This window comes from Triticum dicoccoides, chromosome 5A (genome assembly GCF_002162155.2).
Source record: "Triticum dicoccoides isolate Atlit2015 ecotype Zavitan chromosome 5A, WEW_v2.0, whole genome shotgun sequence".
NCBI lineage: Eukaryota > Viridiplantae > Streptophyta > Magnoliopsida > Poales > Poaceae > Triticum > Triticum dicoccoides.
Window position 1 is genome coordinate 626,076,697 of NC_041388.1, and position 22,794 is coordinate 626,099,490.

General features: G+C 47.4%; 2 protein-coding genes and 2 pseudogenes across 2 annotated transcripts; 2 read left to right on the plus strand and 2 right to left on the minus strand.

The window, feature by feature from the left end:
• The first annotated feature begins 7,099 nt into the window (after positions 1–7,099).
• LOC119303525 lies at positions 7,100–11,122 on the plus strand. Its single transcript, XM_037580658.1, has 7 exons — positions 7,100–8,254; positions 8,449–8,641; positions 9,175–9,320; positions 9,546–9,665; positions 9,746–9,836; positions 10,252–10,477; positions 10,595–11,122. Exons 1-7 carry the CDS (start codon positions 7,192–7,194, stop codon positions 10,868–10,870), a joined length of 2,115 nt encoding a protein of 704 aa, XP_037436555.1. The 5' UTR covers positions 7,100–7,191; the 3' UTR covers positions 10,871–11,122.
• A 1,097-nt stretch (positions 11,123–12,219) lies between these two features.
• On the minus strand, positions 12,220–14,791 carry LOC119303526 (annotated as a pseudogene).
• A 1,918-nt stretch (positions 14,792–16,709) lies between these two features.
• LOC119298691 lies at positions 16,710–17,910 on the plus strand. The gene is made up of 2 exons (XM_037575985.1): positions 16,710–17,836; positions 17,898–17,910. The coding sequence occupies exons 1-2, from the start codon at positions 16,710–16,712 to the stop codon at positions 17,908–17,910; spliced, it is 1,140 nt and encodes a 379-aa protein (XP_037431882.1).
• Positions 17,911–21,168: 3,258 nt separating this feature from the next.
• On the minus strand, positions 21,169–22,524 carry LOC119298167 (annotated as a pseudogene).
• Between the last annotated feature and the right edge of the window lie 270 nt (positions 22,525–22,794).

Here is a 22,794-nt window from a genome sequence, read left to right on the forward strand (position 1 = left end):
TTGTTTTTGCAGGGCATGTTGTGATGTGATATGGTCAAGGCGTGATGAGATATAAGTTGTTGTATGAGATGATCATGTTTTGTTGAAGTTATCGGCAACTGGCAAAAGCCTTATGGTTGTCTTTCTATTGCATAAGATGCAAGCGCCAAATAATTGCTTTACTTTATAGCTATGCGATAGCAATAGTTGCAAGAGCAATAGTTGGCAAGACGACCATGTGACGACACATTGATATAGATCAAGATGATGGAGATCATGGTGTCATGCCGGTGACGATGGAAATCTTTACGATGCTTTGGAGATGGAGATCAAAGACACAAGATGATGATGTCCATATCATGTCACATATTTTGATTGCATGTGATGTTTATCTTTTATGCATCTTATCTTGCTTTGATTGACGGTAGCATTATAAGATGATCTCTCACTAAATTTCAAGATAAAAGTGTTCTCCCTGAGTATGCACCGTTGCCAAAGTTCGTCGTGCCCAGACACCACGTGATGATCGGGTGTGATAACCTTTACGTCCATCTACAACAGGTGCAAGCCAGTTTTGCACACGCAGAATACTCAGGTTAAACTTGACGAGCCTAGCATATGCAGATATGGCCTCGGAACACTAGAGACTGAAAGGTCGAGTGTGAATCATATAGTAGATATGATCAACATAATGATGTTCACCATTGAAAACTACTCCATTTCACGTGATGATCGGTTATGGTTTAGTTGATATGGATCACGTGATCACTTAGATGATTAGAGGGATGTCTATCTAAGTGGGAGTTCTTAAGTTATATGATTAATTGAACTTTAATTTATCATGAACTTAGTCCTGATAGTATTTGCATATCTACGCTGTAGATCAATAGCTCATGTTATTGCTTCCGTATGTTTTGATATGTTCCTAGAGAAAACTAAGTTGAAAGATGATAGTAGCAATGATGCGGACTGGGTCCGTGATATGAGGTTTATCCTCATTGCTGCACAGAAGAATTATGTCCTTGATGCACCGCTAGGTGACAGACCTATTGCAGGAGCAGATACAAACGTTATGAACGTTTGGCTAGCTCAATATGATGACTACTTGATAGTTTAGTGCACCATGCTTAAACGGCTTAGAATCGGGACTTCAAAGACGTTTTGAACGTCATGGACCATATGAGATGTTCCAGGAGTTGAAGTTAATATTTCAAGCAAATACCCGAGTTGAGAGATATGAAGTCTCCAACAAGTTCTATAGCTAAAAGATGGAGGAGAATAGCTCAAGCAATGAGCATGTGCTCAGATTGTCTGGGTACTACAATCGCTTGAATCAATTGGGAGTTAATCTTCCAGATAAAATAGTGATTGACAGAATTCTCTAGTCACCATCACCAAGTTAGTAGAACTTAGTGATGAACTATAATATGCAAGGGATGACGAAAACAATTCCCAAGCTCTTCGCGATGCAAAAAAATCGGCGAAGGTAGAAATCAAGAAAAACATCAAGTGTTGATGGTTGACAAGACCACTAGTTTCAAGAGAAAGGGCAAAGGGAAGAAGGGGAACTTCAAGAAGAACGGCAAACAAGTTGCTGCTCAAGTGAAGAAACCCAAGTTTGGACCTAAGCCTGAGACTAAGTGCTTCTACTGCAAAGGGACTGGTCACTAGAAGCGGAACTACCCCAAGTATTTGGTGGATAAGAAGGATGGCAAAGTGAACAAATCCATATTTGATATACATGTTATTGATGTGTATTTTAATAGTGTTCGTAGAAACCCCTCAGTATTTGATACTGGTTCAGTTGCTAAGAGTAGTAACTCGAAACGGGAGTTGCAGAATGAACAGAGACTAGTTAAGGGTGAAGTGACGATGTGTGTTGGAAGTGGTTCCAAGATTGATATGATCATCATCGCACACTCCCTATACTTTCGGGGTTAGTGTTGAACCTAAATAAGTGTTATTTGGTGTTTGCATTGAGCATGAATATGATTTGATCATGTTTATTGCAATACGGTTATTCATTTAAGTAAGAGAATAAATTGTTGTTCTGTTTACATGAATAAAACCTTATATGGTTACACACCCAATGAAAATGGTTTGTTGAATCTCGATCGTAGTGATACACATATTCATAATATTGAAACCAAAAGATGCAAAGTTAATAATGATAGTGCAGCTTATTTGTGGCACTACCGTTTAGGTCATATTGGTGTAAAGTGCATGAAGAAACTTCATGCTGATGGACTTTTGGAATCACTTGATGCTTGCGAACCATGCCTCATGGGCAAGATGACTAAGACTCCGTTCTCCGGAACAATGGAGCGAGCAACTGACTTATTGGAAATAATACATACTGATGTATGCGGTCCGATGAGTGTTAAGGCTCACAGCAAGTATCGTTATTTTCTGACCTTCACAGATGATTTGAGCAGATATGTGTATATCTACTTGATGAAACACAAGTCTGAAACATTTGAAAAGTTCAAAGAACTTCAGAGTGAAGTGGAGAATCATCATAACAAGAAAATAAAAGTTTCTACGATATGATCGCAGAGGTAAAATATTTGAGTTAAGAGTTTGCCTTCAGTTAAAACAATGTGAAATAGTTTCACTACTCACGCCACCTGGAACACCACAGTGTAATGGTGTGTCCGAACGTCATAACCGTACTTTATTAGATATGGTGCGATCTATGATGTCTCTTACAGATCTACCACTATCGTTTTGGGGTTATGCATTAGAGACAGCTACATTCACGTTAAATAGGGCACCATCTAAATCCGTTGAGATGACACCATATGAACTATGGTTTGGCAAGAAACCTAAGCTATCGTTTCTTAAAGTTTGAGGTTGCAATGCTTATGTGAAAAAGTTTCAACCTGATAAGCTCAAACCCAAATCGGAGAAGTGCGTCTTCATAGGATACCCAAAAGAAAATGTTGGGTACACATTCTATCACAGATCCGAAGGCAATATATTCGTTGCTGAGAATGGATCCTTTCTAGAGAAGAATTTTCTCTCGAAAGAAGTGAGTGGGAGGAAAGTAGAAGTTGATGAGGTAACTGTACCTGCTCCCTTATTGGAAAGTAGTTCATCACAGAAATCTGTTCCTGTGACTACTACACCAATTAGTGAGGAAGCTAATGATGATGATCATGTAACTTCAGATCAAGTTACTACCGAACCTCGTAGGTAAACCAGAGTGAGATCCGCACTAGAGTGGTACGGTAATCCTGTTCTAGAAGTTATGTTACTAGACCATGACGAACCTACGAACTATGAAGAAGCGATGGTGAGCCCAGATTCCACAAAATGGCTTGAGACCATGAAATCTGAGATGGGATCCATGTATGAGAACAAAGTGTGGACTTTGGTTGACTTGCCCATTGATTGGCGAGCCATTGAGATTAAATGGATCTTCAAGAGGAAGACGAACGCTTATAGTAGTGTTACTATCTACAAAGCTAGAATTATCGCAAAAAGGTTTTCGACAAGTTCAAGGTGTTGACTACGATGAGAGTTTCTCACTCGTATCTATGCTTAAGTCTGTCCGAATCATGTTATCAATTGCCACATTTTATGAAATCTAGCAAATGGATAAACAAAATTACATTCCTTAATGGATTTATTAAAGAAGAGTTGTATATGATGCAACAAGAAAGTTTTGTCAATCCTAAAGGTGCTAACAAAATATGCAAGCTCCAGCGATCCATCTATGGACTGGTGCTAGCATCTCGGAGTTGGAATATACGATTTGATAAGTTGATCAAAGCATATAGTTTTATACAGACTTGCGGTGAAGCCTGTATTTACAAGAAAGTGAGTGGGAGCACTACAACATTTCTGATAAGTATATGTGAATGACATATTGTTGATCGAAGATAATGTAGAATTATTCTGCAAAGCATAAAGGAGTGTTTGAAAGGAGTTTTTCAAAGAAAGACCTCAGTGAAGCTGCTTACATATTGAGCATCAAGATCTATAGAGATAGATCAAGACGCTTGATAAGTTTTTCAATGAGTACATACCTTGACAAGATTTTGAAGTAGTTCAAAATGGAACAGTCAAAGAAGGAGTTCTTGCCTGTGTTACAAAGGTGTGAAGTTGAGTAAGACTCAAAACCCGACCACGGCAGAAGATAGAGAGAGAATGAAAGTCATTCCCTATGCCTCAGCCATATGTTCTATAAAATATGCCATGCTGTGTACCAGACCTATTGTATACCCTGCCCTGAGTTTAGCAAGGGAGTACAATAGTGATCTAGGAGTAGATCACTGGACATTGGTCAAAATTATCCTTAGTGAAATAAGGATATGTTTCTCGATTATGGAGGTGACAAAAGGTTCATCGTAAAAGGTCACGTCGATGCAAGTTTTGACACTGATCCAGATGACTCAAAGTCTCAATCTGGATACATATTGAAAGTGGGAGCAATTAGCTAGAGTATCTTAGTGCAGAGCATTGTTGACATAGAAATTTACAAAATACTTACGGATCTGAATGTGGCAGACCCGTTAACTAAATTTCTCTCACAAGCAAAACATGATCACACCTTAGTACTCTTTGGGCGTTAATCACATAGCGATGTGAACTAGATTATTGACTCCAGTAAACCCTTTGGGTGTTGGTCACATGACGATGTGAACTATGGGTGTTAATCACATGGTGATGTGAACTATTGATGTTAAATCACATGGCGATGTGAACTGGATTATTGACTCTAGTGCAAGTGGGAGACTGAAGGAAATATGCCCTAGAGGCAATAATAAAATTATTATTTATTTCCTTATTTCATGATAAATGTTTATTATTCATGCTAGAATTGTATTAACCGGAAACATAATACATGTGTGAATACATAGACAAACAGAGTGTCACTAGTATGCCTCTACTTGACTAGCTCGTTGATCAAAGATGGTTATGTTTCCTAACCATAGACATGAGTTGTCATTTGATTAACGGGATCACATCATTAGGAGAATGATGTGATTGACTTGACCCATTCCGTTAGCTTAGCACTTGATCGTTTAGTTTGTTGCTATTGCTTTCTTCATGACTTATACATGTTCCTATGACTATGAGATTATGCAACTCCCGTTTACTGGAGGAACACTTTTGTGTGCTACCAAACGTCACAACGTAACTGGTTGATTATAAAGGTACTCTATAGGTGTCTCCGAAGGTACTTGTTGGGTTGGCGTATTTCGAGATTAGGATTTGTCACTTCGATTGTGGGAGAGGTATCTTTGGGCCCACTCGGTAACGCACATCACTATAAGCATTGCAACTAATGAGTTAGTTGCGGGATGATGTATTACAGAACGAGTAAAGAGACTTGCCGGTAACGAGATTGAACTAGGTATTGAGATACCGACGATTGAATCTCGGGCAAGTAACATACCGATGACAAAGGGAACAACATATGTTGTTATGTGGTCTGACCGATAAAGATCTTCGTAGAATATGTAGGAGCCAATATGGGCATCCAGGTCCCGCTATTGGTTATTGACCAGAGAGGTGTCTCGGTCATGTCTACATAGTTCTCGAACCCGTAGGGTCCGCACGCTTAAACGTTCGTTGACAATATAGTACTATATGAGTTATGTATATTGGTGACCGAATGTTGTTCGGAGTCCGGGATGAGATCACGGACATGACGAGGAACTCTGGAATGGTCCGGAGATAAAGTTTGATATATGTGATAATAGTGTTTGGTCACCGGAAGGGGTTCCGGATGTTTCCCGAAATGTTTGGGTACGAGAACACTTTATTTGGGCCAAAGGGAAAAGCCCACAAGGTTTTGGGAAAGCGCAAAAGGAAGTTTTGCGGAGTCCAGGGGCCCCTGGCGTCTGGGTCCAGACGCCGGGAACCCTGGTGTCTGGCCCTGGAGTCCGAGAAGGACTCTTGCCTTTCGGGTGAAACCGACTTTGTGGAGGCTTTTACTCCAAGTTTCGACCCCAAGGATCAACATATAAATAGAGGGGCAGGGCTAGCACCCAAGACACATCAAGAAACACCAAGCCGTGTGCCGGCAACCCCGTCCCCTCTAGTTTATCCTTCGTCATAGTTTTCGTAGTGCTTAGGCGAAGCCCTGCGGAGATTGTTCTTCACCAACACCGTCACCACGTCGTCGTGCTGCCGGAACTCATCTACTACTTCACCCCTCTTGCTGGATTGAGAAGGCGAGGACGTCCCCGAGCCGAATGTGTGCAGAACTCGGAGGTGCCATGCTTTCGGTACTTGGATCGGTCAGATCGTGAAGACGTACGACTACATCAACCGCGTTGATATAACGCTTCCGCGAATGGTCTACGAGGGTATGTAGACAACACTCTCCCCTCTCGTTGCTATGCATCACCATGATCCTGCGTGTGCGTAGGAATTTTTTTGAAATTACTATGTTCCCCAACAATCTCTTACCGCCTTCATGCAATCTCCCTAGATATCGACCATGTAACCCTAGATACCCTACCTGGCGTGTATATAAGCCAAGGGGTTTAGCCCGTAGAGGGGACCGAATCACAATCACATTCGCCTAGCCCTAGAGGTAAAACACAACTCACGATCTCGAGGTAGATCAACCCTGTACTTGATACATCTTCATCAATATAAACAAGAGCATGATGTTGGGTTTTACCTCCATCAAGAGGGCCCAAACCTAGGTAAACATTGTCTCCCCTGTTCCTGTTACCATCGATCCGAGATCCACAGCTCGGGACCCCCTACCCTGAGGTCTGCCGGATTTCACACCGACAAGGTGCTTTGTGCTACATATGAGTTTTTAATATAATCCCAAGGTCCTTTTCACAAAAAAAGAGAACATTTTGATCCTTGTAGCTTAAACCCCGGTAACAATATGTTTTCTTATTGATTTTTCTAATTTTGTCAGACGTTGTTGGTTTTCAAATTAATACAATATACCATATTATATACCGGGCCATTTTTTATTTATTTCTAAAGATCGCTCAATTAATTTTAAATTTTTATTAGTTCTTTTTGCAATTATTTATTTATTTATTTATTAGTTGAGACCCATTAGATTTATATAGTTGAATTTCTAACTGGACGTCAAAATATTTCTTAGTGTTGCCCTATTATCACACGTGACCATCCCTCCCACCCATCGAGTGTCTCTCTCTCCTCTTTCAGGCCCCCATCCCGACTCCCCACATTTCCCCACCGGAGCGCAAAATTCCACCGGCGGCCACCATGCCGCCGCCGGAGCTGTGCCACGACCTCCTCGTGGACATCCTCACCCGCCTCCCTCCGGACGACCCCGGGTGCCTCTTCCGCGCCTCGCTCGTCTGCACCGCGTGGCGCGCCCTCCTCACCAGCCCCGAGTTCGGCCGCCACTACCGCGAGGTCCACCGGACCCCGCCCCTGCTCGGGTTCTTCGAGAACCACGACACCGTCACGCCGTGGTTCGCGCCCTCGTCCCCCGCCGCCTCCCCCTTCCCCCCGCTCTTCCCCGACCGCCGCGGCCTCCAGGTGCTCGACTCCCGCCACGGCCTCGTCCTCCTCAGAAACCCTATTCGAATCACCGAGGAGGACCACGCCGTGAGCCTCATCGTGTGGGACCCCGTAGGCCGCCGCCAGTGGGAGTCGTTCCCCCCTCCGGATTTCGGCAGCACCATCCTCTGCGACGTGGGGGTGGTGGTCTGCGCCGCCGACGACTGCGACCACCTCGGCTGCCATGGCAGCCCCTTCCTCGTGGGCTACGTGGGCACCGACTACAGGAGCGCCCACGCCTCCGTCTTCTCTTCGGAGACGAATAGCTGGAGCCCCGTTGTCTCTTGCCCCCACCCTGATGTCGAGATCCTGAGAGGCCAGCCCAAGCCCCTCATTGGGAATGCCGTCTACTTCATCTGCGAGTACCACCCGGATGAGAGTTTCATTCTGTGCTTCGACCTCTTCAGCCGGAAACTATCAAAGTTCGACGGGCCACCCATCCATCACTATAAGCATGCCCTCATGAAAACAGAGGAAGGCGTGCTGGGATGCGCGAGTATGGAGGGATCTCTGCTTTGCCTGTGGTCGACGGAGGCTGGTCCCGACGGAGCCGTGGCATGGATGGAAAGCAGGGTCATCGACCTCCACAAGCTGCTCCCTTCTAACTCATTCCTCCATGTGATTGGCTTTGAGGATAGAGCTGGTGTCTATTATCTGACGGCAGACTATGGTGTCGCAACGGTTGATCTTAAGTCAGGCCAAGTCAACAAGATGTCCATCATCGATTCCAATATCGTTCCCTACACAAGCTTCTACACTCCAGGTGCTAGCAATTGTTTCCATCTTCAAATCTGTTTAAGATTGTACGTATATATTATCTCTGCTGCAATTTGTTGATCATTTAGTAGGAATGTAAGTATTATTGTTGGTGATGTGAAGGTGTGGGTGATGGTGCATTTCCTCAATAAAGAGCTGTCAAGTTGGAGATAGTAATCCAGCATACACTTTTCTTTTCAGATCAAGCCGTTGAGGTGGCCCAGGAGGGCAGATGGGAGGAAGTGGGCGACAAGGAGGAGGAGGAGGCCGATGAGGAAGTGGAGCAGCAGGTAGAGAAAGCCGTGCAGGAGCTTTTTACCAAGGGGTCCAAAGCCCTTAAGGATGAGGACTTCTTCGGCGCTGAAGACTGCAAACGCAGGATCCTTGAGATCAGGTTAGGCTTCTTCCTTTCTACCTGGCACCTGCCACTCTTACTCCAAAGCCTAGCTGAAGCGTGCGTACATATGGATTGTTGGATACAATGTTCCAATTAGTTTGTTTCTCTTATGGATTCATCTTGATGTTTTGTATGTGATTTGTTGCTCTGCAATATTGGCCTATGTATTTTGGGAGATGAGTTTAGTTGGGGTTAGAATGTTATACAGATCAGGTCAGGGTGGTTATGTAACTGTACTTGGGAGCTGACTTGGCTTTCTTATGTTATGATGTGTGAATCGTGATTAGCGTCAAACTGGAGTATCTCTGGATGTAAATATTTCATCAGACTGCAGCTTATTGTACGCTACTTGACACTTGCACTCCCATGATCTGTACAAGCACTAAGCTACTGTACTTACAAAATGCAATCAACATTGAACACAGTTAGTACCTTCTCCCTGGAATATTGTGTCGGCTACTTCTGATTCCCATGCTCTACCTCAAATTATATTATCTTTACTACCTTCTTACACCTTTGTTATCACACAGGGTGGCACATCATGGTAAACTTTCTCCAAAGTGTCGCAATGCATATCACAATTACGGATGTGCTTTGCTACAGAAAGCTCTATCAAATCATGATTCAGTGAAGAATACAACCACCCCAAGTAATACTGAAAGCGAAATAGTAGAGGGTATGTCACATTCCCCATTTAGTCTTATACACTGAAAACATTGTTATTCTATACATGTAGTTGATAATTTTACTTTATGATTTACGGCCTTGTCTCTTTATCTGTTCATACCTGCTGAAGAAGTGCATTTCTTCCTCTCATGCTAAATGCTGAGATAACCATTGGTTATAGCAAAACTTAAATGGAAAGATGATTCTGATTTTTCAGTAAAATATTTTTGATCAGATTTGGATCTGGCCTGGAAAATGCTACATGTTGCAAGGGCAATATCTGAGAAGAGTCCTGGCAGCACTAATGAGAAATATAAACTCTTTGCTGCTCTTGCTAGAGTCTCTGTGGAAAGAGGTAGCCTCAGTCATCTTAGTTACACCTGCATTTAATTTCTCAATGATCTCGATGCTTATGGCCTCACATTTTATTTGCAGGAGACACAAACTACTCACTGATTGCGTGCTTCAAAGCTTTGGCCAACATGGAGCATTTGCTTGAGCCTGACCATCGTCATATTATCAATCAGTATCCTTCTTTTGGCAGTAACAGTATAAATTGTCTGTCACATAGTAAAGCATCATAACTGTAACCGAATTGCTACAGTACTTGAATCCTCTTGCGTGTGTCTCTGGGGTGTTAGGGGTAGATCTTAGTTAGTTAACTTGAACGCTAGGTGGCTAAAGCCTGAGGGACTCCTTTTCATGCTTTTCATTTAGTTTGCTGACTGAAATCTTGCACGGGTATCTCTACTTACCTGAAGACACATAGAAGTGTATATGTGGTGACTGGGTATCGTCAACTTGGATCATCAAAGAATAATTCAGTTTGGTAATGCTTGTTTGGGACTAAAGGCTTTGTTGTTGTTGTTATTGTTGATAATGCTGGTATGTTGCAGATTTTGGTTGTTCTTCCTTTTTCAGTTTCCTTAATTCAACCCAAGAAACCTACACATACGTTTTGCCTTCGAGTTGCAGTCCAAGACTGGAGATGCAAAGGCTATCTCATTGTGCATGTCACGTGTAGAGAACCTGAAAAAGGCCAGTCAAGCTTTGTTGGCTGATAAAGGCGGGGATGCATCTGCTACTGAAGCTGGCTCAGAAAATTCCGTTCCAGCCAAGGTTATAGAGTTTTTTACTAACAAAATACTGAGTGCATTGGAGGAGAAGGTAAATAAGTTAGATTTCGTTTGTGTTTACCTGCTTGGTTTCTAGTCATGAACCGAGTACAGTAGTACTGTTGAAGAACTCATTCAGAACAATGACATCTTTGAAAAATAAAATCAGCTTGTAGACCTGGAGCAAGCAATATCAACCCGAGTCTCAGAGGCAAGTGCTGGAGCTGACCTGGAGGCTGCAGGCTGGATCTTCAAACGAGCTAAGCTCAAGCAAACCTCTGTAGAAGATGATGGCAGCAACGGCTCATATGGCGACAGCTATGGCTCAGATGTTGACAGCGGCGGCTCATATGGCGACAGCTATGGCTCAGATGACGACAGCGACGGCTCAGATGGCGACAGCGGCGGCTCAGATGTCGACAGCGACGGCTCTGTTTCAGAGTAGAGTACTGTTCCGTTTACCCCTATTTGTTAGCAGCTTGTTCCTGGAGCCTTTTATCTTGCACTATGGTCCCGTTTTAGTTAGACGCGAACAGCCACATGCCCCTTTTTGTTCTGCTTAATGCAGACTATGCTCTTCATGTCGGCATTTATGACAGGTTTCAGGAGTCAAATTCTATTTAGCTGAAGTCAAGTCCAATATTCCTGACATTGGTCTACTGCTTGTAGCACGTTCCTGGAAAAGCCTGTTGAAACATGATACTGGAATGCAGGTGCTAAAGTTTTTTTGATGAGTATTTTTCTGAGACTAGACTTTGCACTTACAGATCTTAAAGCCCTAACATCTTCAAAAGCCTTAGAATCCAACAGCAGATTTGCCAATTTAGAGGAGTCAGTTGGTTTTGCTGCTGCTGGTAGTATGTCCTCCACTCATAGGCCCTGCTATTCCCCTCCTATAAAACCTGTAACAAAAAGTTCTCTCGATAACAGAATTCCTTTTTGTGATCTGATGCTTTTCAAGCACTCCCTCCGTAAAGAAATATAAGAGTGATCTAAACGCTCTTATATTTCCTTACAGAGGGAGTATTTAGTTACAGTCGCCAGCCATCTCCCTGTGAGATCTTGATTAATCTCAACGTGTGTGCGTGGTTCTTTTCTGACCGTGTTTTCATCGAATAGCTGTTGTCAGCTAAGAGACAGTAATCTAGTTATGGGCTCCTTGATGATGATACCAGGAAAATTTACAAATTCATCAATTTATCTGTTGGTGGATCTGGTTCTCTCAAGTGCTTCGTTGGCCATTTGAGGTCCAACTGGAATTCTTTTTACTGTTCTGGTTCAGATTAGCTTCAGCCTTTTGAGGTCCAACTGGAAAATAAAAACTGAGCTGGCATTGCGTGTCATTGCCCGCAGACTGAAACTGCAGTAGCTCTGTTAGATTGTGAGAGTGATATCTGGAAGGATTTAACAAATATATATATGCATCACCTTATCTGCCGTAGTTGGCATCGTGCAGACCTGATGCTCTGAAGTGTTCATTTCAAATTAGAAGAAGACTGTACAATGGTCAAGAATGGTCCTTGTTGTCCAGGAGTATTTGACATGGCGACTCTGGTAAGATATTTGTCCAGGAATCTCACACTTGGCAATTCTAGGTACTAAGGCCCTGTTCGGAAGTCACCTGCTCCTAGAATCTGCGGAGCGGGGCAAGTGCAGCTCCACCATTTTAAATTGCAGCTCCACCATTTTAAATTGCAGCTCCACCAAGCGGAGTGGTACCGAACATAGCCTAAGTACGTACTATCTACGGAAGCTGGAGCCTTCCCACTTCATCGCAAATGCATTACTCGTTGGAATGATATGTTGGACGGTACATCAACTGTTGGACAAACTGTCAAAAGAGAGCACCTTACATCTTGCGACACTTGGGTATCTCTAGACCCTCTTCTTCCGAGCAGAAGATGCTGGCAATGGCGGCGCTGAGCACGGGCAGATACCGCGCAACATCGCAATGACGGCAAACGCAACGTACGGAGCATACAGCTGAAGCAGCCTCGGCGTTGCCCTTCCTGAGCCCACATCTCACCAAGTATTGCGGACTGAAACACACACTTGCAATCACTATCAGGAACGGAATCAAGACAATTTTTTTTTTAAACAAGGCAAAATTTTTGCCATTTTCATTGATTAAGAAAAAGAGAATTGCCCGGTTAATTGACTGAAAGCCGGGCTAAAACCGATACAACTCAACCCACATGACATGGGCACCATCGGCCAACCTGGCCACCGACATGGGATCATAGAGCTACAAACAGCTGCACAGAAAACCATGATGGCACATGCCAACAGAAGGCCACACGCGTGAACAACTGACAGCTCCGACTTTGACGATGATCATCACAAGGAAAATATGCAGGACTTGCGCCGCCCGTGCCCTCCGAAACCGACCACCGAGCGCCTGTCATCGTCACCGCCTGGACACACTCCACCGCAGCTCTGACTTCAAAGCAACCAAGCAACCAGCGGAAGAGCACCTCGGACACGCCGGGAAGATCCGAGTACCGAAGCCCGAGCCGCGACCAAAGCTCCTCTCAAGCCATCATCGTTGCCAAACAGAAATCCACGCCCCCGAAATGGCCGCCTCAGCAAACCACGCGGCGAAGATGCCGCAACCCACACGGCGAAGATGCCGCCATCCACTGGTCTCCAGGTTGTGGCCGGCTCCGAGACGATGCCCCCAAGGAGGAAGAAGACGTGAAGGCGCCTTCATCGCCCGATCCTGAAGATCTGAGGTTTTCCTCCGAAGCCAAGGCCGTGGGGAGGGAGGAGGAGCACCACACAACAGCAACGCTTCCAAGAAAGAGCACGACGCCCACGGACGTCGCCGTCGCCCGATCCGGCAAAGGCCGGACACAGGATTTCTTCCGGAGATGCTCAACCACCACCTGCCCGCATCAACGCAACCAACAAACCCCATCCTGCCAAGGCCAACCTCGCACTGGTCGTGGGATCCCATGACCCACCACGCCCAGACGCGTGCACCACCCTCCAGCCGAAGCCGCTTCCACCAAATCCGGGGCCGCCGCCCCGGCAGCCTCCACCACGTCGCCAGCCACGCCGGGCTAGCAAGCCGGCCAGCACCGCAGCACCAGGCAGGGAGGGGGGGCCGCCACCCCACCCCATCTCACCGAGCAGAGTTGCCAGGCCGAAACCCGAGCACATCTGCCACAGCCACAATAGCAGCAGGGGCGCCGCCGTCGAAGAGCCAGGAGCCTCCGGCCGCAGCCCCAACCGCCGGATCCATGCTGCCAAGAGCCGCCAGAGCACCTCCACCATCCGGATCCACTCCGTCAAATCGGGGCCCGCCGCCCCATCGAGCCGCCCGAGCCCCGCTGCCACCGCCAAGCCGCCGAACCACTGCAGGTCACCAAGCCGCAGCAGGACCACCGCCTCCACACCAGGGCACAAGGCTGCTCGCCGACGCCAGCCGCTGCCCAACGCCACGAGATCCCCATCCTGCAGCGCCCGCCAGCGTGAGAGGAGACCCCGCCGCCGCCCGCTCCGCACGAGCTTTGCCCGCGGGAGGCACCGGCGACGGCGAGGGGGCGGAGGGGATCAAGGGGCCGAGCGCCTTGGTGGCTGGGGTCGCCGCCCGTGCCGCCCCTGGGGCCGGAGCGACGCGGGGGCAGAGTCTTCCACTAGCTCTGAAAGTTCTGAATCAAGACAATGCGGTCGAAAGGGCATACAGGTCAACCATCACAGAGTGATTTATGTGCTAGTCACTGAAGCTGATGGCACTGAAAAACTTGGTATCCACGGAGTTGGCCTCTGCATGCTGCAGGTCAGCAGATCCGAAGCAGAGGCCGCGCATGTTCTCAACCCATGGAAAAAGAATAGAGCGGAGCGGGGAGGCTGCGAGAGATGAGGGTTACCATGGAGGTGAGGGTGGAGACGCCGGCCATGAGGGAGGTGGTGGCGCCCCAGCGGCGGCGGGCGAGGACGCCGTAGATGGTGGCGACGGAGAGTGGCCAGAGGAAGGCGATCTCGAGCCAGAAGGTGCCGCGGAGTGTGATGTACATAACTCTCTGCTCACGCTCTAGTCTATAGCACGAATTCATGGATACAAGGTACTCCCTCTGTTCGGAAATACTTGTCATCAAAATGGATAAAAAGGGATGTATCTAAATATATTTTAGTTTTAGATACACCTCTTTTTATCCATTTTGATGACAAGTATTTCCGGACGAAGGGAGTAGCTTGTAGGGTTTGGAACGGGGAATTAGAGAGGAGAGATACAACTTGGAGAGGAAGAAGTCTGAAGAGAGACGCAAGGATCAGAGCATCTCAAGCGCAGATCCCGCAAATTGGACCATCCGGCATAATAACCGCGTTGTCTTGAATATTTTTTTTGGGTTCCCGAATCCGCGAGCCCATTTCCTCCATATCTACGGGATTTCATCCAATTTTGCCGGCCCCCTTTCCTTTGGCGCGAATGCATTTCCGTCGGCTTCGGTTCGCGCTTCCATCCCCCCTGGCCGTCACTGCCGCCGCACATCCCCGCCTGTTCTTGTTGTCCCCGGTTTGATGCAAAACAACTTCAGTCATAGCCCAAAGTGGGGCTCTATGCGAAGGAAGGCCTCGCAGAAGGTTATGTAGGTGGCTATTTGGAGGATGAAATTGGGTGCAAGGTGATGGAATTGGAGCCCATAAAAGAATAATAGGCCCCGAAGAAAGAGATGGATTGGGAACCCGAGACCTCAAATGAGGTGATAGACAAAGATGACCCGCTCACCCTCCTGAGGAGTTGGGATCCTCAAAGCTGAGTAGATCTCATCCCCTACCAGGGGCGAGCAGCATTTGACCACGCCTTAGGGCAGAAGGTAACCGCTCCCCTGGAGCTCGGTTACTCTGACCGTCGTTGAATATGATTTTCTCCGTGCGGGTGGCGGATAATCTGGAGCGTAACCCAGGAAAAAGGCCAAAAGCATATGGGCCTTAGACCAGTCCATCGTCGCATGCCAACAAAACCGACTAAATATCACCCGTACCGATAGATAACTCGGTCTCACCACTGGGCACGGGGGAGTGGGCCAGCATAGTACTGTAGCGCCTCTAGCTTGAGTTTTTTTTCTTTCTCTGATGTGTTTTCTTATCATTTTCACCGTTTGCATAGTTTTTTTCTTCTTCTTTTGGATTATTTTGTTTTCCTTTATTTCTTTCTCCTGTTTTTCACCGGTTTTGTTTTGTTTTTCTCTTTTTCCTTTTTATTTTAATTTATCAAATTGTTCGACAGATGTCTACATTATTCATACACATTGTACACTCGTCGTATACATTCGGAAAATTATACTTGTTTAATATTTTTACAATACATGATAATTTTTTTTCAAATATATGTTTTGATATATACGTTTCCATACACACTGTACATTTAGTGTATACATTTAAAACTTTCTTTATACATGTTTAAAATTTTTCGAACGCATGATTAACCTTTTTTCGTATACATTTTTCCTTTGAAAATTTGCTGAATAGGTGTAATTTTTATTGATAATGCACGTTGATTTTTTTTGAATTGTAAGAAACTTTCTTTAAACTATACATTTTTTTACATTGTATATAGCATGTTTTCTAGATTCCGTGGTTTCTTTAAATGTAATTTACATTTTGTAATGATACAAAAAAATTTAGTTAAGCAAACATTTTTTCAAATTATATATATATATTTTAAAATGCCACACACATTTTATGGAAACATCTGTTTTTTTAATTACAGAAACATTTTTTGAATGCTATCAACATTTTTAAAAAGTACACTAGCTGTTTTTTACAATGTGTTGACATTTTTTTAAACATTAAAGTAATTTTATGTCTTTATAATATATTACCCCGTCCCAAAAAGTTTGTCTTAGATTTATGTATCTATACATCTGTATCTAGACAAATCTAAGACAAACTTCTGTGACAGAGTGAGTATATATGTATCTGAAATATTTTAGAATATTTCTTTTGAAAATATGAACAGAGAGAGTTCGTATGGTGCACGGATTCCAGGGCCTATTCCAAAGACTCTCTCAGTTCTCCAAGACAGCGCCGGTTACTTATCTGAAGCGGACTCGAGGTCCTATTCCTACACAGCAACTCCCCCAGTTATCCTCTCTCCAAGACAGGGCCCGTACGCCACGGACGACGGTACGTATCTGAAGCGGAGTTGTAGTCCCGATCCATCTCTTCCTCCCTTTTTCGGCCGTCATATTGCCCCTGAGACACCCGTCAGCTCCGATTGCTAAACCTCCTCAAAACCATCTACTACTAGGTCTTCCAACTCTCGCATCTCCAATCCAATGGCGCAAGCCCCAGGAGATCCCTTCTCGTCGGGCTTCCGACACGCCGCGCAACCACACGTCGAGAAATACCTCTTGCCGTTGAAGAAGAGGGCGGCGCCCACGAGCGACGGTGGCGACCGCAGCAGCGCCGGCGATCCGTTCGTGGTCCCGCCGAAGAAGAGACGGGTGATGGTGGACACCGGGGGCGAGGGCAGCACCAGCACCCACGCGATCCCGGCTCAGAGCCGGCCTAGGCGAGTGGCGGCGTGCAACGTTGCGTACGCGAGCATGGAGGACGAGGAAGCCGGCACGTCGGCGGCCGGGGCGGCAGGATCGAAGAAGAAGAACAGGAACAGGAATAGCGGTAAAAAGAAGGGACCGCGGCCGGCACGGGGCGCCGCCGCCCCGCTGGTCAACAGGCCGCTGCGCCTCAGCATGGAGCAGCAGCAGCACCTGAGGTCGCTCGGCGCCACGGCCCCGCAGTTCGTCTTCATGAAGACCCTCCAGAAGAGCGACGTGGAGCGCAACCAGAACCGGCTGCTCTTCTCGTGCAAGCGCGAGTTCATCCAGGCCCACCCCATCACCTGGCTCCTGGCCGAGGAGGAGACATACTTCGTGCATGAGTGGGGCGACGGGCTGAGCGTGGGCGTCATGGACGACCACGACAAGCAGTTCAACTTCAAGCTCAAGTACCTCGACTCCAACGGCGGGTACCGCTTCATCGGCCCCGGCTGGAAGGACTTCGTGGCCGAGAACAAGCTGCTTGAGCCGGTGAGCGACGGCCTTCACTTTGTCATCGAGCTGTGGGCGTTCCGGTCGCCGTTGTTGCCCGCGCAGGCGCAGCCCGAGGGTCCCGACGTCGAGGGTCTGGAGGGCCACCCTGACGGCACCCTCGGGTTTCTCTTCCGAGTGTATCACGACGAGAGCAGGGACGACGTCCACCGCGGCGGCGAGGAAGAAAGGCGGCCGGTCCAGAAGACGAAGAGGCAGGCGCCGGCCAAGGCGGTGCCATCAAAGAAGCTTGCGGGTGCCGGTGCGCATGTGAGTCAGGGCCAAGCCGTGGCGCGGGACGTGACGAGGGCTGAGATAGTCGAGGCGGTTGGGGAGGAAATGGCGGATGCCTTGTTCGGGCTGTTGATGCTAAGGTCCAGTGGGCCCGTTCCAATGCTTAAATTTGAAAATACATCGTCTGCTCAGATTTGCTAGGAGAAGAATTTGACGCATCCAGAACACTCGGACCGTATCGCACGCATATGCAGACAGATTGTGCGACTCCCCAACACTTTGGGTCCTAAATTTTTACACTGAATTTATCATTAATTTATATAGCCATTCTCCTTCTAAAAGAAGAGTTAATCTCCATATTTGTCGTGTCCTTGTTTCCCGTACAACAATACAACATCCCGACCGTAGCTTCGACTAGATCGCTTTCTTTCCGTTAATTAATTTCCTGAGCATAGCTTTCTTTAATTCGATCAAAGAAACTTAATTCACAGATGCCAGTGTTAAGAGCTATTTGGCAGTCCTCCAGCTCCCTAAAATCTCAGAATCTGTGGAGCTCCTTTTACCCTGCTCCGTCAGTTTTAACTACAGCTCCTCCAACTCCCGGAATGGACTTGGGGAGCAGAGAGTCTCCGAACAGGCCCTTAGAATGAGCGCATGCCAAAAGAAAAATGAACTGGGCTCCCTCCTGACCCCTCGTCAAGTTTTTCTTGGACTCCTACATCTCCGTCCTTGTGAGTCTCTACACACGCGTTTGGTTGATCGCATCGCATCGTTTTTTTATCTCTTTGCATACTTGTCCCAGTTGAGCTTGACCGAGCATATGCAAGGTAAAAACCATCATTTATATGTTGATTAGTCTGGATGTGACGAAACGGAAGGCAAACTGAAGCCGTCCTTGTGAGGGTCTAGATTTCTGGTCAGATTTGGATCTGGCCTGGAAAATGTTGCATGTTGCAAGGACAACATCTGAGAAGAGTCCTGGCAGCACTATGGAAAACTATAAAATCTTTGCTGCTCTTGCTAGTCTCTGTGGAACGTCGATGATAGCAGCGACAGCTCAGATGCTGACACCGACAGCTCTGTATCAGAGTTGAGTGCAGCTCCGTTACCCCAAATCTGTTAGCAGCTTATTCCTGGAGCCTTTTAGCAAACAGCCGCATGCCCCCTTTTGTTCTGCTTAATGCAGACCATGCTCTTCACTTGGGCATGTATGACTGGTTTCAGTAGTCAAATTTCGTTTAGCTCAAGTCAAGTGCAATGTTCCTGACATGCCCTACTGCTTGCCTGTCTGCGTGTGACGCTAGCACCTTCCTGGAAAAGCCCGTTGAAACAAATGATACTAGCACATTCCTTGGTAAAATGCAGGTGCCAAAGATTTTTAGATGAGTATTTTTCTGAGATTAGACTTCGCACTTACAAATCGTAAAGCCCTAACATCTTTACGAGCCTTATAATCCAACAACAGACCTACCAATTTAGAAAGTCATTTGGTTTTGTTGCTGCTGATAGTATGTCCTCTACTCTACACCCTGCTATTCCCCTCCTATAAAACCTGTAACAAAAAGTTCTCTCCATAACAGATTTCCTTCTTGAGATATGATGCTTTTCAAGTTTTATTTACAGTCGCCAGCCATCTCCCTGTGAGATCTTAAAAAATCTGAAGATGTGTGCATGGTGTTGGAAATATTAGCACTTTTCCGACTAATCTAATCTATGAGTAAACAGTAAGCATGACATAAAATGTATGCATCTCATAGCAATACCTAAGATACTAGCACGTACAGAACATAGAATCGAACCTTCTATGAGTAGCACATATACGGCTAGCATAAGTACGAGTAAACGAGGGATGAACAGATCATACCCTCCGGTTGGCCAGGCCAACGCGGCGGCGGCAGCAGCAGCCTCTGCGTCGTCCGTGGCCTTCTTCTTAGCGGCGGCGTCGTCGGCCATGGTGTCGATGCAGAGGAAGTAGTGGAAGCAGAGGCAAACGGAGTTGGGGACGGATCGGGAGCAGTTGCGTCAAGACGCTCCCCAAAAACCTTATTGCCGTTCTCCCGGGCAGGATCTCGAACGACAGGGTTCCGGAGGCACCTGCTTTCCCGACCAACCGTGCACGCGGTCGTCGAGATGGGATCGCCGGAAGCAGCACAGAGAGAGGAACAGTAGATGACGGCTAGGGTTGTACGAGAGGGAGTGAGTGAACTGAGTTAGGGTTCACTCCACTGGCCAGCACAAATAAGATTCAGCTCGGCTCATTCCCACAACCCGCGGCGCGCGCGCGTCATGACGAGGCGAGGCGAGGTGAGGCGAGGCAGGCGGCGGCGGAGGAGGAGCGCGCGTGTACAGCTCCTATTCCCAAGCTCCCAATAGCAAGTGGTAGAGTAGCCCTTATAAAAAGGTCTCACTCTTCTTACTGTAGCAGTATGGGACTAAACTTTCCACACTTCCCACCATTTGCCGTACACATGCATGGGCCTTAGAGATTAACTAGGAATTATTGTCTTATATGGGCCTAAGCCCATCCATAATCCATCAATCCCCCACCAGATCTCGAGGCACATAAGTGTGTCAACTGTTCCAAACAATGTTACCAGAATTTTCAGTGGAGACTGTTAAGTTGAACTTCCACGTAGAGCAATAGGATTAGACTTCTTCACAACTGAACAATGGACTATGCCTTGAATTGTCAGTTTGGCGTGTAGAAGTTTCACCTATTGTCAGCTGATACTTGGCTGTCGAAGGCTAAACCCCACGGGTGGAGCTTATTAGTCATACTCCGTACCTTCTCATGAGCTTCCTAGAGATCACCCAATCTCATAGACTATGACCAGCAGTCGGGCTCACATAGGTGTGTTCCTCCAAAGAATGCTCTGTAGGTTAGCATCTTGCTTACATAAGCTTTGGAACACATTAAGACAAAAGTCAGCCTGCCTTACAGAATTGAGAGTATTGTGCATCTCCAATGGAGTGGGTTCATTAAGGATACTTTCCTCAGTTGACCGCTGGATTCCTAATTCACGGGATCTCCGATCACATAGGTTGGGTTACCCCCATGGCAACTTACGTGGGTCTCATACACATCTCCCTCGATGCATTTTCTATCACAATCCGTGATAGCCCTTTCGTAAAAGGGTCTGCCAGATTCTTAGCCGTCTGGATATAATCCAATGCTATTACTCCGGATTTTCTTGATTTTCTGACAGATTTCAATCTTCTTCTTACTAGTCGAATGCCCGTGCGTTGCTACGGAACTTTAAAAAAATGTATAGACACGTTATTGTTCTAATTCGAAAGTGTATGTCAAACATGATGGATATTCATCCATATAACGCCAACTATCAATTCTTTCTCCCAGTGCTTTCTGTAATGTGAGGATCACTTCAAAATCATAAATAACACGAAATAACTTTCAAATTGTGAAGATAAACATGACAGCAATTAGAAAGTTCAATTCTCTTTTTTGTTGATCATTTTGTATACGAGTATTCAATTATGGTGTAAAAAAATCTAGCCATTCTGGAGTATGTTTTATCCAGATATCTAGTCTAGCTCCCAAAACAATCTAAACAAGGGTGAAAGCAGACGCTAAAGATTCAGCATCTACACCGATCAAAATGGCCTCTTGACTTCTTGAGCCCCTTGAAGTCCATCGTCTCGATGTACTCTACGCTGCCCCTGAAACCATTGAGCAGCTTGAGCAGCTCGCTGGCCCGATCCTCGGTCATGCCGCCTCAGCACACTTGGAGCAGCTTCCGGTAGGAGCCCACACGCAGTGCCTCGTAGCAGCGCGCGCCAGCGCCGGTGTCCGCGGCACAAAAGAGGTGCCAGAGCACGGAGACGGGCAAACTCCTTGGCCATGTTGGACACGCGGAACATCTTCTTGACCAGCACCGGCATGACCAGCGCGTACGCACACGCGGACCTGAGGCCGGTGTCGGCGCACAGGACGCCATCGAGCACGGCCAGTGCCTTCTCGCTTGTCCCCTTGTCAGTGTCCACGACGAGCTCCACAACGACGTCGGCGAAGCAGGCGGTCGCTGCTGGAGATGGGGTAGTAGGCCGTGATGAGCGCGGCCTTGGTGGCCTGCAGGGACACGGCGTAAATAATGAGGCTGACGAGCGCACTGCACACGCCGGGCGTCCTCGAGATAACGTTGACGGCGTGCCGGTCGGTGGATGAGGCGAGCTCGCGGTGGACAATGGCGGCGCGCTGGCCCGCGCGGCGACCTCACTGTGCGAGAGCACCGAGACAAGGGTCTTGTGACTTGTGAGACGCCTGGGAGGCAATGCAGCGCCGGGCCTCGTCGTCGAGCGGGAAGAACATGGTAAGGGCCGCCAAGATCGTCCCCAGCGCGCTCAATGCTGCGGCGCTGGTGCTCTCCACGGGCTCTCCGGTGAGGCTCCGGAAAGCCGAGGCGAGCTGGCGGGCGGCGCCGGCAGCCACGAGGCACCGGCGGTTGTGGTCGCTCTCCTTCCCAATGGCCCTGGCGGCCCCCTGCCCGCAGGCCGCTGCGTTCCCGCGCACGAAGGCGGCGAGCACCTCGGCGGCGTCGGCCTCGGCGACGGGCACCTGCTCGGCTCGGTTGGCGACACACCAGTCCTGGATCATGTGGCGCGTGGCGTTGTTGGGGACGAGGTCGGCGAGCCACACAGGGCCGCCGGTGATGGGGCACGTGTCGCGCCCCCGTACCAGCCACCTCTCCCGGCCATTGTTGATGCCCGTAGGTGCCTTGACCGGGTCCTTCATGAGCTCAAGCGAGATCGGGCACCGGAAGTGCGCCGGCATCGCCAGCTCCTCATCGTTCCCGGCATCCGCCACCTGCCCTCGTCGTTAGCCATGCGTGGATTGGGAGCGATGGTGCGTAGGTTCGTGGGCGGAGCGGCGGCGACTTTTCACGCGATAGAGACAGGAGCGAGGGGTGACCGAGAGCACGACGTGCGTTAGTGGGCAGTTGTTTCCCTGGTTTGTACGATGGATTATTCCTACGGGGAAGTAGCGATCGCAAGAGGCCCGCATTTTTCGGATCATACCGGCGTTTACGAAGTGCGATCGCAAAGGGGAAGGGGTGGTCGAACCATCATGACGACGGCAGAT

Coding starts and splice junctions, on each gene's coding strand:
- LOC119303525 (XM_037580658.1), top strand. CDS start 7,192: ATGCCGCCGCCGGAGCTGTGCCACGACCTCCTCGTGGACATCCTCACC. Junction 8,255..8,448: donor CACAAGCTTCTACACTCCAG/GTGCTAGCAATT, acceptor TTTTCTTTTCAG/ATCAAGCCGTTGAGGTGGCC. Junction 10,478..10,594: donor TGAGTGCATTGGAGGAGAAG/GTAAATAAGTTA, acceptor AAATAAAATCAG/CTTGTAGACCTGGAGCAAGC.
- LOC119298691 (XM_037575985.1), top strand. CDS start 16,710: ATGGCGCAAGCCCCAGGAGATCCCTTCTCGTCGGGCTTCCGACACGCC.